The sequence below is a fragment of the Vespula vulgaris genome, chromosome 5 (genome assembly GCF_905475345.1).
Source record: "Vespula vulgaris chromosome 5, iyVesVulg1.1, whole genome shotgun sequence".
Lineage (NCBI taxonomy): Eukaryota > Metazoa > Arthropoda > Insecta > Hymenoptera > Vespidae > Vespula > Vespula vulgaris.
Genome location: NC_066590.1, coordinates 1,345,580 through 1,364,286, shown reverse-complemented (window position 1 = coordinate 1,364,286; position 18,707 = coordinate 1,345,580). Strand labels below are relative to the sequence as shown.

The 18,707-nt window shown below is 29.6% G+C and overlaps 3 protein-coding genes across 5 annotated transcripts; 1 reads left to right on the top strand and 2 right to left on the bottom strand.

The window, feature by feature from the left end:
- Positions 1–839: 839 nt before the first annotated feature.
- Positions 840–8,946, bottom strand: LOC127063954 (protein argonaute-2-like). The gene is made up of 15 exons (XM_050994334.1): positions 8,572–8,946; positions 8,289–8,467; positions 5,876–8,176; positions 5,613–5,807; positions 4,874–4,997; positions 4,434–4,795; positions 4,235–4,354; positions 3,855–4,134; positions 3,587–3,739; positions 3,342–3,504; positions 2,233–2,323; positions 1,989–2,152; positions 1,595–1,868; positions 1,332–1,516; positions 840–1,258 (listed from the first exon to the last, which is right to left on the bottom strand). The coding sequence occupies exons 1-15, from the start codon at positions 8,585–8,587 to the stop codon at positions 1,171–1,173; spliced, it is 4,695 nt and encodes a 1,564-aa protein (XP_050850291.1). The 5' UTR covers positions 8,588–8,946; the 3' UTR covers positions 840–1,170.
- Positions 2,622–14,543, top strand: LOC127063958 (exosome RNA helicase MTR4). Of its 2 annotated transcripts, none has more exons than XM_050994345.1 (11): positions 2,622–2,884; positions 10,029–10,134; positions 10,208–10,309; positions 10,549–10,791; positions 10,866–11,073; positions 11,154–11,420; positions 11,503–12,331; positions 12,418–12,590; positions 12,726–13,157; positions 13,311–13,848; positions 13,963–14,543. In XM_050994345.1, the coding sequence occupies exons 1-11, from the start codon at positions 2,713–2,715 to the stop codon at positions 14,118–14,120; spliced, it is 3,228 nt and encodes a 1,075-aa protein (XP_050850302.1). In that variant the 5' UTR covers positions 2,622–2,712; the 3' UTR covers positions 14,121–14,543. The 2 variants fall into 2 exon arrangements, with proteins under 2 accessions (XP_050850302.1, XP_050850303.1); XM_050994346.1 differs by lacking the exon at positions 2,622–2,884 and adding an exon at positions 9,888–9,948.
- Positions 14,350–18,395, bottom strand: LOC127063962 (FAS-associated factor 1). 2 transcript variants are annotated; one of them, XM_050994357.1, is made up of 12 exons: positions 18,161–18,395; positions 17,630–17,698; positions 17,259–17,541; positions 16,971–17,148; positions 16,578–16,854; positions 16,072–16,210; positions 15,842–15,987; positions 15,606–15,760; positions 15,326–15,521; positions 15,132–15,235; positions 14,704–15,029; positions 14,350–14,530 (listed from the first exon to the last, which is right to left on the bottom strand). In XM_050994357.1, the coding sequence occupies exons 1-12, from the start codon at positions 18,287–18,289 to the stop codon at positions 14,436–14,438; spliced, it is 2,097 nt and encodes a 698-aa protein (XP_050850314.1). In that variant the 5' UTR covers positions 18,290–18,395; the 3' UTR covers positions 14,350–14,435. The 2 variants fall into 2 exon arrangements, with proteins under 2 accessions (XP_050850314.1, XP_050850315.1); XM_050994358.1 differs by having other exon boundaries at positions 14,717–15,029; positions 18,161–18,393.
- Positions 18,396–18,707: the final 312 nt, after the last annotated feature.

Sequence of the window (18,707 nt, the reverse complement as noted above, 5' to 3'; positions counted from 1 at the left end):
AAATAACAAGGGGATGCATGATCAAGTTTAGACCTTTTCCCACAGGAAGGGACTAGCAGGTCACCCTACTCGTCCTTGAAATACCATTGAATCAACGAGTTCCATGAATGAAGTAATGATTTCCCCTAGAATCCAGATCCTACATACACACACACAAACACACGCACGCACGTACACACAAAATATTGACATTTTCTTATTGCGTAGTATATATTATAAAGTAATAACAAAAGCTTTATTTGAAAAAATTTTACTGCTTTTCACATATAATTTTCTAATTAGAACTAATATAAATTATTTTTATTTTGCAATTATAAAGAATGTAATTAATTGATTAGAGTTAAGAAAATGTCAATTGAAGTCGTTAATCTCAATATTACATTATAAATAAAATATTTAAATAGAATATATTATTTTTACCCTTTAAACGTTGTTAATAAATTATGTTGTTAAAAATCATAACTCCAAAATTTTGTTTATTAACACTATATTTTTAATTTTGTTAAAGAGGTTACGTGCGTAATTTTTTTCACACACAAAACAATTTATCGCTGGAACAATGAACTTTCACAAATATTTGATAAAAAAATGTTTTAATTATATAAAATGTTTATTAAATATATATAGCTATATAAGCGAATCGTTCGTTAGTTTTATATATATATATATGTTGTCAAAAAAATTGTAACATCGGCGTGGTCTACCAATAAAGGACTCGGTCAAAATCTGCAATTATACGAAAGGTATCTGCTCTGATGCCGCGAAATTTGAAATGTAAGTATCATTTAAACGAGCTTAAAAAATTTGATAGATTACTAACATTGAAATAAAATCCCATATTATCCCATATCATGGGTTGTACATTCAATTTTTATTATATCAAGTCAGTTTAATTTATAGCAATACATTACAATTAATAAGATATAAGTTTCCTTATATATATATATATATACGTATATTTTCACGTCAATATTAAAATCTACGAACTATTCCCTTATCGTTTTCCCTTATTACTTTGTAATACATTTTAGTTTTAATTAATTTGTGAATACAACATCAAAAATTCATAAAGAATAAAACATCAAAAATAAAAACTGTGATACTGAAATATATTATAAGAAATATTAATTAAAATTTTCTTCTGCATACATGTATATATTGATATAATTTTTAGACATAAAACATCGGAACATCATCGTTTAATACCACTTTTACTTTTACTTGTTCATCTTGCAATTTGCTTAGCTCTATTGGTACACTAAAAATATAAAAATCAAACATTTAAACATTTTCATAAATAAATTTATATTATACATTATGTTAATACTTACTTTTGTATAAATGCTCTGGCTCGAAATGCTGCTAAATGAGCATAATATGTCGGTGCTGGATAACTAATTGATCTTGTACATCGCGCAAACATATGACACAAATAATATGTAAGTTCTTCGATTTGATCCTCCGTCATATCTAATTGATTAAATACGCATTTGTATTTGGTAGGTCGCGCAGTTCCCTGAAACAAAATAATATATGTGTAATATTTATGGAACAAGAATCATACTTGAAATTCATGTTATATTCAACGGCGTACCTGAATGCTTGCATGTGATACAAGATAAAAATCAATATGACTAGGATGTGTTATATGTGTATCTACGATGGTACCAGCTTGTACGTTAAAGTTTCTATCATCTGTATTTCTTCTATCCGTAGGGAAGAATCGTATATGATGTCTTTTTTGCACCACAAGAAAAGTGACTGAAGGATGATAAGAATCATCCTTAGAAAGTGATTGAAATGCATGTTTAAGGGCTGTTAATTCGTGATGCAGTACCTGGGTTAGCTGTCCTTCACTTACGCCATCACTATATACGAATAACAGAAATGAAAATGTTTATTAATATAATATTACGAAAAGTTCGTAAAGTTTAATCTTTGAAAAACGTTATGTTAATCTGATATTATATTTCAATTAACTTATATACCGATAAATAATAATTTTCTTTGGTTGAATTCCCGTGCATTTATAATAATATCTTAATAATATTCTAACAATGTCCGCAAAATCACTAATGATTTCTTGTCTTGGTTGTTGCAGTCGAATTTCGATTTTATATCTGAATGCAGTTCTGTCACAACTTGCAGCAACCTATATTATAACAAAATTTATTACATGTAATAGAATGTTCATAATAAAACGCTGGAGAAATTTATAGAAATAATATTTACTGCAGCTATAGAAGGTATATTTTTAGAATCTGGTGATGGATGGGTTACATCAGCACCGATCAAAATACAATCTGGAGATAAAATAGAAGGTCTGCAAAGAGAAAATTAGTAGTAGACACAATCTTGAACTTAATATTCTATAGTATATATATATATATATATATATATATATATATATATATATATATTAAGTTGGTAAGAAGTGAATGTCGATTTTGTTTTTAAGAAATAAATATTGCTTTTAGTTTTTAAACTTTGTTACTTGATTCTGAAATATTAATAATAATTCATTCCATTCTCTTTAAAGTACTCATGTAGATAGATATTCTTTTGTTTTTACCATTAATTTGTGCTCACTTCAGACAATTGATTTCAAAATGAACAAGAAACAAACTTCTATCAGTTTTTTGTATAAATTTAAAATGAATCGCGAAACTATAAAAATGACTTGTGATATTAAGTGTGTTTGTGAAAGAAACAATGAATGAACGCACAGTGCGATGGTGGTTTCAAAAATTTCGAAACGTTAATAAGAGCCTCCAAAATGAAGAAAGTGGTTGTGGACGATCTTCTGTCCTTGACAACATCCAATTGAAAGCTTTGATTGAAGCTAATGCAAGGGTAACTATTCGAGAACTTGCAAAGGAGATAGGTATGTTATCCAACTGTTATTGATCATCTTAGATAGTTAGAATAAAAAGAAAAAAAAAAGCTAACAAACGAGTTTCGCATAAATTAAGTGAAACAACACTCGACCAAATCCTACAAAAATAGTACGAATTGGATTACGAAACTCCATATTCGAGTACATTCCTCCCTATTCACATATTTTGCACATATTTTGCAAAGGAAAATCATTAAAATACCTTCAAAGATTTTGTGAAGGAATTAACAAACTTATTTCTTGTTGGCAAAAATGTGTAGATTCAATTAATTAATAAGTAGGCTTTCAATTAATTGATATAGTTTTCAATTAGTATAGTTAATTCCTAATCGAGATACGTGATTCTAAAGATAAAAATTGAAAACCGACATTAACTAATTACTTACCAACCTAATATCATATACGATAAGTATATAAAGTTTATTATTAATAGAAAATGCCATACCTAACATGACCACAAATTTCATGATTTACGCCATTAAGTTTAGAATTTATTTTCAAAAGGATATTTCCTATGGTTGCTGGATTCAATTTTCTTTCAACAGTTACAGATTTAATACACTGTGTAAGCATACCTAATCGTAACTCGCTAATTTGTTTCACGTTACCTTTGAAAATGATGATGAACAATTACGGAATATTTTTTAATAAATCTGGCAAGAGAATAATTTAATAAATTAAATTACTTACTATAGGAGTCATTATAGTCTGATATAATAACTATAATAAGTTTTACTCCACTTTTTTTCAATTGATCAAAACACGCTAATAAAGCTTGTAGATGATTATTACAATACTGAAATGGTTTTAAAGCATCGCCCATAAACATACCAACTGTTCTTGCTGAAATAAAAAAAACAATATCATAATATTTATTTCGTTTCTTATATTTGCCAAATCTATCATATTACTATTATTTAAATCGTTAAATAAATGTCAATTGTTAATTCATATTTACCACCCTCTCGCAGCATATCGCATAAGTGGTACATGTCTCTGTCTTTTATTCTTCTATCAACTAAATTTAAAATAGTCCATTGCTTATCAAGTAAAGTACTTGGATTAAGAAATTTCTTCGCCCTCCAAACACCCTTCATTACAGATACAATATCGTTATTATTATAATTCAATTTAGGAGCGTCTAATACTCTAGCCGGTACTCTTTCAAATTCTGATTTTACAGAAAGATTAAATTCCTTTTTCATAGTTGGATGATCATTTATTTTCAAAGCTCGAAACTGCAACAATAATTATATTATAAAATAATTAATAAATCTATATATATATATTATATACATACGTATATACGCGTAACATGTATGCTAATAAAATACCTACACCTTCCATTATCTTTTCTTTTCGTCTGTCACTAGATGTTGCTGCTAATTTTATCATTTTCGAAGTTTGTATTTCGTCCATTTTCCTTCGAATTGTTTGTCCAGGTGCTATTGTACAGAGCTGAAAATTTTTAAATAAATGATTCTTTCACTTTGTATTAAATATATTATTTCTATTTCATAGTAGATGTTAAACGCACCTCTGGAGGTACATATATCTTTTTAGTTTCTGGCCCTATCCACAAACAAGGCAAAGTAGGATAACGTATTATATAGTTTTTTTCTTTTCTGAAATAGTTCTCAATAGTACTCGATGTTCCATCGTCACGTGAAAATACATTTATTCTTGGACATTCAGCGAAACCACGCACTACTTGTGTTCGCTTGGACGATGGTATGTTCGGTATTACATAATGAACTTTTAATCCAACTAAAAATTTCTTTATTTTTTCTTGATTCTGATTTACATCACTTAAAGTAATATCTCTGTTTTCTCCACGTAAACAAAGTTCTTTTATTAGATCCATAACATTTTGAGATTTGGGAAAACCCTTATGTGCAACTAAATAAACAGATAAAACATATATCTATGTAAAAACTTTGAAGATCTTTTTTAAGATTAAACTAATATATACATTACCATCTACATTAAGTAAAGGTTTCCATCCTAATATAGCAGATTGGAATGAACCTATCCACAACTCCATACCATTTGACAAAGATTCTGACCTACCCGTTGGTTGCCAAAATATTGATCTTCCAACCTTAAAATACACAACAAAAGTTTTAAGAAAAATCATCTATTTTTAACAAGTAATAATAATAATTAAAAAAAAAGCGATATTACATTTATACACAATATTATTTAAATATTTTTATTTATGTCTCATATTTGAGGAAATCAAAATCATTTTGTTAGAATTCATACAAAAAAATCTCAAATTTTTAAGTTTAAAGTTATTTTTAACAGAAGCATAAAGCAATTAATTATTAATTATTAATAATTGATTTCACATAAATAAAATGAAAAGTATATATAATTTAAATATTGTTACGAACGCCCTCATAATTTCATGTAAAAACGTAAAATGAACTGTAATATTTAACAAAAAACAACTAATATACAATTAGCAAATTCACAAGTTTTTTTAAAAAAGTTATCCGGAACATTCGTAAATCACATCCTTTTAACCAGAGTTCTCTTCAAAGATAGACAAAAGCTTGTTATTATATGTTAAATTCTCTCTGTGTCTATCTGTTCCGAGTTCATATTGAACTCCTCGAAGTCGGCTCGTAACAATATATATCAAATAATTTTTAAAAGTTATAAAATATATCACAAAATACAAAATATGATGGAAAACACTTTTTTTACCTACCGGAAAACAAAATGACAAAGGTCCATGGCGCAAAATGACATCAAGAGCTTGTATTCCAGACTGAGTTCCCAATGACTCATTAAATCCAGGTTTCACACTTCTTAGAAATGAAAGATCTATAGAAGTAGCTTTTTTCATTTCAATTTGAAATATTCTTTCTTGACCATTTTCAAAAATTATAATTTCATCATTTATCTAGTTTAAGCAAAATTTTTATGTAATGGTTAATTTTATAAATTTTTGTTTAAATTTTATTTACTTACATATGTAGGAAATGGTAAATCATTCGCACTATAAGCAATCTTATTTCCATCATATGCAGGGTGTCGATTTGGAAACCTTTTCTTTCTAAATTCTTCAAAAATTACTCTCATTAAACATTTGGGCTTATCAGGAGTAATTGTTACATCATATTGAGTAACATTTGTTTTTAAATTCTTAAATTCCAATGCCATTACATTGACTTCAACTGTTATAGGTCGACCACGTGTTCCACTAATGGAAGGATTTTTTCTTGTAGGTATACTAAGTGCCAACTGACCAGCTACAGACTTTGTTAACTTTTCATGTACTACAGAAAATGGTATTGGCGCTTCTGATTCTTCTGATAATGATGATGATTCTGCTTTTTGTGGTAACAATTCTAATTGTTGTGATGATGACGATGGTTGTGGTATTTGTGATGGTGATGGTGATAATTGTAATGGTTGTTGTGACGGCTGTTGTGACTTTTGTTTCGATTTTTTCTGTGATCGTTGTGACGGCTGTTGCGTTTTTTGCTCTAGTTGTTCTGACAGCTGTGGCCATTTTTGCTGTGGTTCTTCTAACGACTGTTGTTCTGATGGCTGTTGCCATGCTTGTCGCGGTGGTTCTGATGGCTGTTGCCATGCTTGTCGCGGTGGTTCTGATGGCTGTTGCCATGCTTGTCGCGGTGGTTCTGATGGCTGTTGCCATGCTTGTCGCGGTGGTTCTGATGGCTGTTGCCATGCTTGTCGCGGTGGTTCTGATGGCTGTTGCCATGCTTGTCGCGGTGGTTCTGATGGCTGTTGCCATGCTTGTCGCGGTGGTTCTGATGGCTGTTGCCATGCTTGTCGCGGTGGTTCTGATGGCTGTTGCCATGCTTGTCGCGGTGGTTCTGATGGCTGTTGCCATGCTTGTCGCGGTTGTTCTGATGGCTGTTGCCATGCTTGTCGCGGTTGTTCTGATGGCTGTTGCCATGCTTGTTGCGATTTTTTCTGTGATCGTTTTGACAGCTGCGACCATTTTTGCTGTGGTTCTTCTGACGGCTTTTGCGATTTTTGCTGTGGTTCTTCTAATGGCTGTTGCGATTCTTGTTGTGGTTGTTCTGATAACTGCGGCCATTTTTGCTGTGGTTCTTCTGATGGCTGTTGCGATTTTTGTTGTGATTCTTCTGACAGCTGTTGCGATTTCTGCTGTGGTTCTTCTGACGGCTGTTGCGGTTGTTCTGATGGCTGCGGTTGTTGCGATGCTTGCTGTGGTTGTTGTGACTTTTGTTGCGATTTTTTCTGTGATCGTTTTGACTTTTGTTGCGATTTTTTCTGTGATTGTTCTGACAACTGCGGCCATTTTTGCTCTAGTTCTTCTGATGGCTGTTGCGATTTTTGCTGTGGTTGTTCTGACAGCTGTGGCCATTTTTGCTGTGGTTCTTCCAACGACTGTTGCGATTTTTGCTGTAGTTCTTCTGACAGCTGTTGCGATTTTTGTTGTGGTTCTTCTGATGGCTGTTGTGATTTTTGCTGTGGTTGTTCTGACAGCTGCGGCCATTCTTGCTGTGGTTCTTCCGACGGCAGTTGCGATTTTTGCTGTAGTTCTTCTGACAGGTGCGGCCATTTTTGTTGTGGTTCTTCTGATGGCAGTTGCAATTTCTGTTGTGGTTCTTCTGACAGCTGTTGCGATGTTAGCTGTGGTTCTTCTGACGGCTGTTGTGGTTGTTCTGATGGCTGTTGCCATGCTTGCTGTGGTTGTGACTTTTGTTGCGATTTTTTCTGTGATCGTTTTGACTTTTGTTGCGATTTTTTCTGTGGTTGTTCTGACAACTGCGGCCATTTTTGCTGTGGTTCTTCTGACGGCTCTTGCGATTTTTGTTGTGGTTCTTCTAATGGCTGTTGCAATTTTTGCTGTGGTTCTTGTGATGGCTGTTGCCATGCTTGTTGCGATTGTTCTGATGGCTGTTGCCATGCTTGCTGTGGTTGTTGTAATGGCTGTTGCCATGCTTGTTGCGATTGTTCTGATGGCTGTTGCCATGCTTGCTGTGGTTGTTGTAATGGCTTTTGCCATGCTTGCGGTGTTTGTGGTTGTTGTGATGGCGATTGCAATTGTTCCACTGGTGGTTGTGATTGTTGTGATGACTTTGACGATAGTAACGAAGCAAACGATAGTGGTTTTTTTAATGGTGGTTCTGATGACGATGGTAATGATGGAAATGACTGTGTCGATAATGATAACGATGGTGGTTCTGATGGTGTTGATGATTCTGATGGTAATGATGATTGTGATGATGATGATAATGGAAATTGGAATGTTGTAAATGTACGGTGACCTTTCTGAAAAATAATATTTATATACATTTATTTATAGCAGAAATACTATAAATAATATCATCTACAGTATTAAATATATTTTAAAATACTAAAAGAAAAATCAACTTTTAATTACTTTTTTTGATATATTTTTTTTGGGTGCATTTTGAGTTCCTTCACCACTTCCAGATTGCTGTGATTGATCTCTCCCATGTGCGCTACTTGCTGACGATTGTTCTTCTTGCTGGCTCTGTTCTGAAGGATTAGATGGACCAGCAGATGGAGAATCTATACTTTGCTTGGGTTGCTTCTTTCCTAAAAAATAATTCATATTGTATATTTATTACGAAATACTAATACGGAATTTAAAATCATATGCGAAATAAAACTAAATATAAAATTTATAAAGAATTACATACCTTTTTTTTTACCCATTATTGATCACGAATATCAATTAGTATACAATAAATACGTTACAATTTAAATTATAATATATTCTACAATACGTTAACGTTTATTCGAACTCTTCACACCCAATATGGCGAACTAATATTAGTAGACTGCGCAATATTTTAACATACAATAGCCTTTGTGGAGTTATAATTCGGGAAATTACCGGATTATATTTCCGATCGATAAGTCAGTATATTTCTTAGACTTTTAAACTAACCCTAAAAATCGAAACTGATGGGGTGTAGCAAATCTTATACTATTTGACACAAAAGTTACCGAAGTAAGGAACACTTTTAAAGTGAAAGTTCAAATGATTAAAGCCGTTCATCACCTTTCGCTTGAAACATATGTGACTTCAGCGACAGGTCTGGACAAAATACGAACTACAAGCCCATGCGTATTGGTGGATAAGCTATATTGGTGTATAAGTTGGTGTACATTCTCATGCGTATATACAATCAGGTTCGTTAGATTAAAATAAGTAGTGTTGGTAGGTTTTGACTTGCTATAAACCTCTCAATCTCTCATATATATATATTTTTTTGACAGGCGTACGCTTGTGTGATCCGTGCTAGACACGATGATGCATTTGTTCCATAACAGATGTATAAAGAATAATAAATATAATGGACGCATAATAGTACATAAATTTTGCGAAAAAGCAAAATTTTTTGTCGAAAATAATTATCGAACACATGTGTGTGTGTATTTGTGTATGTATACACACTTATTGTTATTATTATATTATATATTATTATTATAATAACAGTAATAATAATAGTAATAATATAAAGCGTGTATGAAAATCAGTAGTGGGGATACGAATTACTCTTTTGCCAGAGATTTCGAGGGGCGCCACTGTACAAAACTTTTTCTTAGTTCAAAATATCGAAAGCAGCATTTACGCCAACAATGAAAACAGACATAATTTTTGAGCGATTTTAATGAACAAGATCTCATTTTAAAGACGAAGGTTTAATCTAGGATCCCGCTTTTTCGAGTTTTTGAAAAAGCTTTATATTCGTGAATAAACTATTTTTTCGAGAAAAATACTATTTTTTAATACGATTTAAAAATAAAATGTTCATTAAAATCGGTCAAGAATTATGTCTGTTTTCATAATAGGCGTAAAATATTATAAAACGGTCACAATGCCAAATCCCTAGATTGTACTCGTTGCTAATTGGTGTTTGTTCCATTCTTTAACATTAATTCATTCATTGATACTATGTTACCAGAGGCGGCAAATTTATCTCTTGTAGAACTATTCTGTATTGATATAGTCTATGATCTTATAGGTTTTGTAGCACTTTCTATATGATTTTTAAGTCGAAAATTTGTTGGTACGTTCATGTTTATCCTGCACACGTGTGATTTTCGATATATATTTGTATTTATTTATTGTATTTTTTACTTTTAAAAGAAATTACTTCAATGGCGGAATTTACCGATGATTTATTTGATGTTTTTGAAGAGCCAAGTGATATCGTAGAGATAATACCTAGATCAGTGAAAGAAGTAAATATAAAGTAAGAATATATTGTATCTAATCTATTTAAAATATAACTTATAAAAGATATTCATTTGAAAATTATTATCCAGGAAAGTTGATTCTATTAATACATCAAAACGTGATCTTGAAAGTGACCATGAAGAACAAGCGACGAAAAAATTAAAAACAGAATCTCTCCTAGACGATATCAAGTAGGTTAATTGTTTTACATTTTCTTTTTTGCTGAATTGTTTACAAAAATTGTTTCTTTATTTGATATCTAATGAACTTTTTATTATGATACTTTGATAATAATATGTTTTATTTTAATTTCTATATATATTTATTGTGAAATTTTTATTTTAACTATATAATATTATATAGTTATATATTACAATATTATATATTATAATATTTATTATATTATAATTAATTTATATTATTTATATAGTATAGATGAATTGGCATCACGTATTAAAATTCATACTATAGAAACAATAGAATCATGTACACATGAAGTAGCAGTACCACCTGATCAAGAATATATATCATTAGAAACAAGACAGATCAAACCAGCTAAGGAATATAAATTTGTTTTGGACCCTTTTCAAAAGGAGGCAATACTATGTATAGAAAATAACCAATCTGTTCTTGTTTCTGCACATACGTCGGCAGGAAAAACTGTTGTTGCAGAGTATATATATATTTTTTTTCTTATATGTATTACCAATTAACAAAATAATTACAAGAGATAATTTTATTTAATAGGTATGCCATAGCCTGCTCTCTAAGAGACAAACAAAGAGTGATATATACAACTCCCATAAAAGCTCTGAGTAATCAAAAGTACAGAGAATTTTATGAAGAATTTAAAGATGTAGGACTAGTAACAGGAGATGTTACGATTAATCCAACAGCTAGTGTACTTATTATGACAACAGAAATTTTAAGAAATATGCTTTATAGGGGTTCTGAGGTTTAATAGAATTTATAATCTTTACCATATAAGACATATGTACTATACCAATTTTAACATCAAATATCGACTATTTTTAGGTTATGCGAGAAGTTGGTTGGGTAATATTTGATGAAATTCATTATATGCGTGACAAAGAAAGAGGTGTAGTGTGGGAAGAAACTCTAATTCTTCTACCTGATAATGTACATTATGTCTTTCTCTCTGCTACTATACCTAATGCACGTCAGTTTGTTGAATGGGTTGCTCATTTACATAAACAACCATGTCATGTTGTTTATACTGACTATCGACCAACACCGTTACAGCACTATATATTTCCAGTTGGAGGAGATGGTATTCATTTGGTATGTAGAACATTTAATGATTATTACCTCAAGTAAAGTAGAATGCGGAAAGTATTAGAATTTACGTGTTTTGTAATAATAGGTTGTAGATGAAACGGGACAATTCAAAGAGGAAAATTTCAATAGAGCCATGGCTTGTCTTCAACATGGAGATGCTGCTAAAGGTGATACAAAAGGTCGTAAAGGTGGTTTTCGAGTAACGAATGACGGACAAACAAATATTTTTAAAATGGTAAAGATGATTATGGAGAGAAATTTTGCTCCGGTTATTATCTTCAGTTTTTCTAAAAAAGATTGTGAAATCTATGCAATGCAAATGGCACAATTAGATTTAAATACAATGGAAGAAAAAAAATTAGTAGATGAAGTTTTCAACAATGCTATGGATGTTTTAAGTGAAGAAGACAGACGATTACCGCAAGTCGAGAACGTACTTCCTCTTTTAAGACGTGGTATTGGTATTCATCATGGAGGACTCTTGCCTATTCTAAAAGAAACTGTGGAAATTTTATTTGGTGAAGGATTAATCAAAGCATTATTTGCCACGGAAACTTTTGCAATGGGCTTAAATATGCCAGCAAGGACAGTTTTATTTACAGCGCCACGTAAATTTGATGGCAAAAATTTCCGTTGGATTACATCGGGTGAATATATTCAAATGTCTGGACGTGCTGGTAGGAGAGGCTTGGATGAAAAAGGAATAGTTATTTTAATGATTGATGAACAAGTTAGACCAGTTGTCTGTAAAGAAATTGTACAGGGAAAACCAGATCCAATAAATTCTGCATTTCATTTAACATATAATATGGTGCTCAATCTTCTTAGAGTAGAAGAAATAAATCCAGAATATATGTTAGAAAGAAGTTTTTATCAATTTCAAAATCAAGCTTGTATACCAAATTTATACAACAGTAAGCATTGTTTTTATTCTATTGGAAGTAAATTATATTATGGTATTCAATTTAATATTAACGTGTGTGTTGTATCATTTTTGCAGAAGTAAAAAAGCTAGAAGCTGCATATAATGAAATAAATATAGAAAAGTATAATCAGATATCTACGTATCATGATATTCGCGAACAATTAGATCGATTAAGTACTGAATTTAGATCATTTTTGACAAAACCAGAGTATTTACTTCCATTTTTGCAACCTGGTAGATTGATAAAGGTATGTTTAATAATAACATGAAGTCATTTTAAAATATCTAAACTTAAATTTATATGTATTAAATGATTTATATATATATATTAAATTTCATATTTGCTTATTATTATCTTCTTCATTAAATTATGTTTTGAAAAGGTAAAAAGTGGAAATGAAACATTTGATTGGGGTATTATAGTAAATTTTAAAAAGAAAAATTCCAAAAATCCAATAAAGGAAACGTCCGTTTTAATTATTGATATTTTACTCCATGTTTCTAAAAAATCTTCTGAAGGATGTCCATTACCTTGTCGTGATGGAGAGGAAGGTGATATGGAAGTTGTTCCCGTTTTACATACATTAATTTCTCAAATCAGTTCTCTTAGATTATATCATCCGAATGATTTAAGGCCCAGTGATAATAGAAAAAGTGTACTGAAAACCATTCAGGAAGTGAAAAAACGGTTCCCAGATGGACCACCATTATTAAATCCCATAACTGATATGCACATTGAGGATCAGAGTTTTAAAGACATTGTTAAAAGAATTGAAGTTCTAGAAGAAAGACTTTACTCTCATCCTTTGCACAAGGTAAGATTAAGTCCCCCTTTTTTTTTCTTCTTTTTTTCCTTATTCAAATATAAACAAAATATGAATATAAAGCTTAATCTTTTTATAAAGAATGAGTATCATTTAAACTGAAAGTTTGAATTTAATTCGTTTAACTTAAATTTTGTAATACAGGATTGTAATGTGAATGCATTATATGAACAATTTTTACATAAAGAAGAATTAGGTATGCAACTAAAACGAGCAAAAACAGAACTAAAACAGGCTAAATCCATACTCCAAATGGATGAATTAAAATGTAGAAAACGAGTACTTCGAAGAATGGCCTATTGTACAGCAGCTGATGTAATAGAATTAAAAGGTCGGGTTGCTTGTGAATTAAATGGAACTGACGAATTACTAATGACGGAAATGATTTTTAATGGTTTATTTAATTCATTAAGTATACCACAAATGGTAGCCTTAATTAGTTGTTTCGTGTGTGATGATAAATCTAATGAGATGCCTAAAAGTACTGAAGAATTAAGTGGACCACTTAGGCAAATGCAAGATTTAGCTCGAAGGATAGCTAAAGTTTCAACTGAAGCTAATTTAGATTTAGATGAAGACATATATGTAGAAAGATTTAAACCATATCTGATGGATGTTGTATATGCTTGGTGTAAAGGTGCAACTTTCTTACAGATATGTAAAATGACGGATATATTTGAAGGTATAGATAATTAATAAAATTTTGTGCATGCGTGCGCGCGTAAATAGCTGTGTGTGTAAATAGCTGTTATTATTAGCAGACTTATAATATATTATAATCGTTCGTATATTTCAGGATCGATAATAAGATGTATGCGTCGTTTAGAAGAAGTTCTTAGGCAATTATGTCAAGCTGCAAAAAATATTGGAAATACAGATTTAGAAAATAAATTTAGTGAAGCAATTAAACTTATAAAAAGAGACATTGTTTTTGCTGCATCTTTATATTTATAATTAAAATATATAAGAAAATTTTTACAGCAATATATTAGTTTTAGGTTTACTTTAATAACAACAATAAGTAGAATAAAATTTTCAAAATGTAATTTATTTTGTGAATATTTAAAACATACAATTCACATGTATGAGGGTAATGAGTTTTTACAAAATAAAACTACATCTGTTAATATTTATCTATATGAAGAAAGTATGACGTAAAATGTAATTGTATAATAAACAAAACTCAAATTAACCATTTACTATTGCAAATTTGTTAAATAAATACATTTTAAGAATATTTTGATGCTTAACACCTACATTTTAATTTAATTATAACAAATAATTTATCGTTCTTCTAATATTACTGTTTCTTGTGGACAGAACTTGAGTTCCATTAACGTCAATTTTGAATCCATAGATGTTAACTGTAATAAACAATACTAGGCTTGAAACTCTTATATGATAAAATGCTTATATTGAATGTTATTGAAAAAAAATGAATGTATTAAATATGAGAAATCCAAACCCAGTACTTTAGAGATTAACTTAATCAATTAATAAAAAAAGTAACTATAAGATAAGAACTTAAATTGCTTACATGATCTACTTACATCCCTTCGAGGCCAACTAGAAAGAACTTTGTATTCTTCCGTAGGATAACCTTCCACAATTAAAAAATTAAGGAGTGTTTGAAGTGGTGTATCTGGCTGAAATCTACGTTCAAGAAATTTTCCAGCTGGAAGCCTTACTCTTACTTTGAGAACACCATCACCCGCGTTTTGTTGGGGTTCGGGAGGTAAACTAGATTCTATTGCTTGTCTATGAGCTTCCTTCCTTGCTTCTTCAGCTAACCTTTCATTTTCTGCCTGTTCCTTTCGTCTTTTTTCAATCTCTTCTTGCATTTGTTTTGCTTCTTCTTTTGCTCTATAAAAAGTATACTTGAATAAATAAATACAGCTAGTACAGATAAAATATCTTCCTCTCTATCTATTATACATTACAATATATTTATATGATTCTATTTACCTATCTGCAGCCAAGCTTTCTTGATAAGCTCTATCTTGTTCTTGTTTGACTTTTTCTCTAGCTTGTCTTTCTTCTTCTACTCCAATGTCGGTACGTCTTTGTTCCTATATCCAAAGAATATTAATAATTCAGAATTTTTTTTTTTTTTTTATAACATTCATTTCATTTAGATATAAGTAGATTCTAATACTTACCTGAAAAACTTCAACTGCTTGAATTAAATTAGTAAGTAATTCATTAACTCCCACATTACCATGCACAATGGTAAATATTTCTGTATTTGATCTAGATCTCATTATTATCATAAGAACTGGTAAAGTGTCAACATCAATATTTCTCACAGTTAGTGCAGCAACGGACCCAAGTGTATGATTCACTGATTCCAAAAACCTATATAAATCAAATATAATATTTTATAAGAATGATCACTGTGATTAATTGTACCAGGGATATAAACGAATATAATTTATATACCTTTGTTTATTAGATTCATATGTGATATCCCAACCCCAAACAATAAAATGTTCAGAAAGTAATGGAAGTACTGTTCCAAAGCCTAGTAATTCCGTGCAAAATACATTTGCTAACACACTGTTATCATGATGTAAATATACTGCTAATAATTTCCTCTAAAACAATGTATACGAATTTTATTTGCCATGCTATATTTATCACACTGAAATTTATATGTTGAAATATATATTACAAACCTCCTTTGCAGGCTTTAGACATGATTCTTTTATAGCATCTTCAAAGGTGCCGGTAAAAAATTCTGGATGATTAAGGCCATAACGCTTTTCGTATTGTTCTGCAAAGTGTAGTGTACCTACTATTTCATCTTCTACATTTTCTGGCACTGTCAAATAAAGATTGAAATAGAATATGAATATAGTCATATGAAATGAATTATAATATTTCATTAATTCTTTAGTATACATACTAAGACGTTGTATTTTGGTAGATCTGATGTTATCTATGAAAATATCATCCTCAACATTAAATGACTCAGGAACATCAAATTCTTCCACATCTTCTGGTTCATCTATAGAACTATCACTGTCAATTAATTCTACAACATCCTAAAATCATGAAATATATTATTTTAATCAAAACTTTGTATTGCTCATTCTAAAAACTTAATTCATCATATGTATAATGTAATCAAATATTTAAAAAGAAAAAAGAATAGAACTTGCTAAATTACAAATTTAAATTATCTATTTTATGCTTAATCTTAATTATAATTAATGTTAATTAATTTATATATTATACTTTTCTAACTCTTATATTAAACTTTATCATTTGATTTATTGAGTATAAATTTATGATTGCTTTAATTTCATATATGAAGTTTATGATTGCATAATAAATCTTGTAATCACCAATACCTATTATAGGATAAATAATATAAATAAAATATTGTGGTATGAATAGTTAGGAGATTACCTTTTTTTCTTCTTTAGAAGGAAGCTTACTAACAGATAAATCATGTTCTGGATAATGAATACCACTTCGTGCCAATATTACATTATCATCTGTCAATAAGCTTGGCCAGCCTTTCCATTGTTGATGTCGAACAGGCACATCAATCAATGAGTATATACTTGTTTTGACATCTAATATCGTGTGTGTTCCAGGAAATTTTAATTTATATGATTTATTGTGTACTTCATCCTTGATGTTTAAAGTATAAGTTAGTGTGACACGATCCGACAAACATACGCTTAAAAATAAAATATTTTTATAAGAAACACAAATATATATATATATATATATATATATATATATATATATATATATATATATATAGACTATAAAATATAACTTTATACTAAATACATTTCTCCTGTTAAATCCCAGTTGTCTGAAAGAGATGTCACAGATAATGTATTTTCCCTTGGTAATTCTAATGTTTGAAGAATAGTAGAATTTGTTTGGGGCCCCTTTTTCCATCCATGTATCAATTGTTGACACGGTGTAATATTTGTTTTGTTCCATATAGATTGCTTAAGTTCACCTAATATTTATTTTTATCTCTTAGATGATACTGACATCATTTAATATTTTATACCAATATTAATGATATATAAAACGGGATTATAAAAAAATATATATTTATATACGTACCTACAGTAGATAATTCAGATAGATCTATTTTATAAGTTCTGTTTAAATGATTAATATGGAATGTAAGCATCTTAGCAGGCGCATTACTTTTTGATTGACTTGTTCCAGGTTTAACATTTTCTATTATTTCTGACTTTGCAGTTTCAGCATTTTTTAAAGAACTTGTTTGCGTTATTATCGAAGAATGAGGTATACTTCCTATTTCTTCTATCATTTCTACTTCAGGACCCATATCAAAAGGAAGTTGTTGAGTACCTCGTGGCATTGCTTGATTTACTGCTGCCTGCATATCAGAAAAATATACGTTTTATGTATATTTACTAAATAATAATATACATATAACAATTATAATCTTGTAAGATAGAATTTACCAATAAATCCCAATTTGTTCCTTCCAAATAAAGAATAGCTTCTCCAACATCATCAATTCCTGTACAAGCCTATAGAAATACAAATGAAACTTAAATTAACAAATGAAATTAAGAAAATTTTGATCAAATTTATAACTTTATTTATCTTTTATATATTTCTTTATATGCATAATTATAATATTATATGGATAATTATAATATATAATTTATATAAAAATCTCATCTAATTTTTATAAAAAAAATAAAAGAAAAAAATAAATAAAAATAAAACAATACTATTGTTTATAAAAATATCAATTCATTATAAATTCATAATGACAATAGGAAAAAAGTAATTTAACAAAAAAAACTTTTTACGATTAATTATCATCATCGAAATTGTCAAATTTTATGTAAACGAAAGTGAAAGAAAACTTCTTTGTTTTTGGTCTTTATTTTCAACCATTGCCAATGTCATCCAGAAATGTTACCATAACCTTAAATCATAATTATTTTTTAATAACCCTTAACGTAAAGTTTTTCTTAAATTACCTGAAAATCAGCTAAAATCATCTCTCGGTTTTCAGCCATTATGATGTAGTATATAGGTACAGACGTGAAAAAATCTTTATCAAGAATCAAAACTGTGTCCTTTCCCCTTAAAATTATTACAAAGAACATGCACAACAAATCCAAGCCATCAATGCCTTAGATATCACAATACTTGAGGCGAAACGAATAGCTTATACTGTTTATACATTTTTTGCTAAATCAAACAAATGTTCGTATATTGGACGACATGCTGAAATTTATTTCACTTTTCTTTAAACACATATGATTGGTTGAATTTTATTATTTTAACAAATGGCCAATCATAAATGTTGATTTTGTTGACTTGACAATACGATACGGATTGCATTTTGATTATTTATATTTTAAATATACAAATTTGTTATATATTATTTTTCATAATGACAAACATAAATATATATTCGATATTTTATATAATCATTTTAAATTAAATACATTTTTTTTATCTAGTAATTTTTATAACAAATTTTGATAACAAATTAATTTAAAGTATAGATCTAATAGTAAT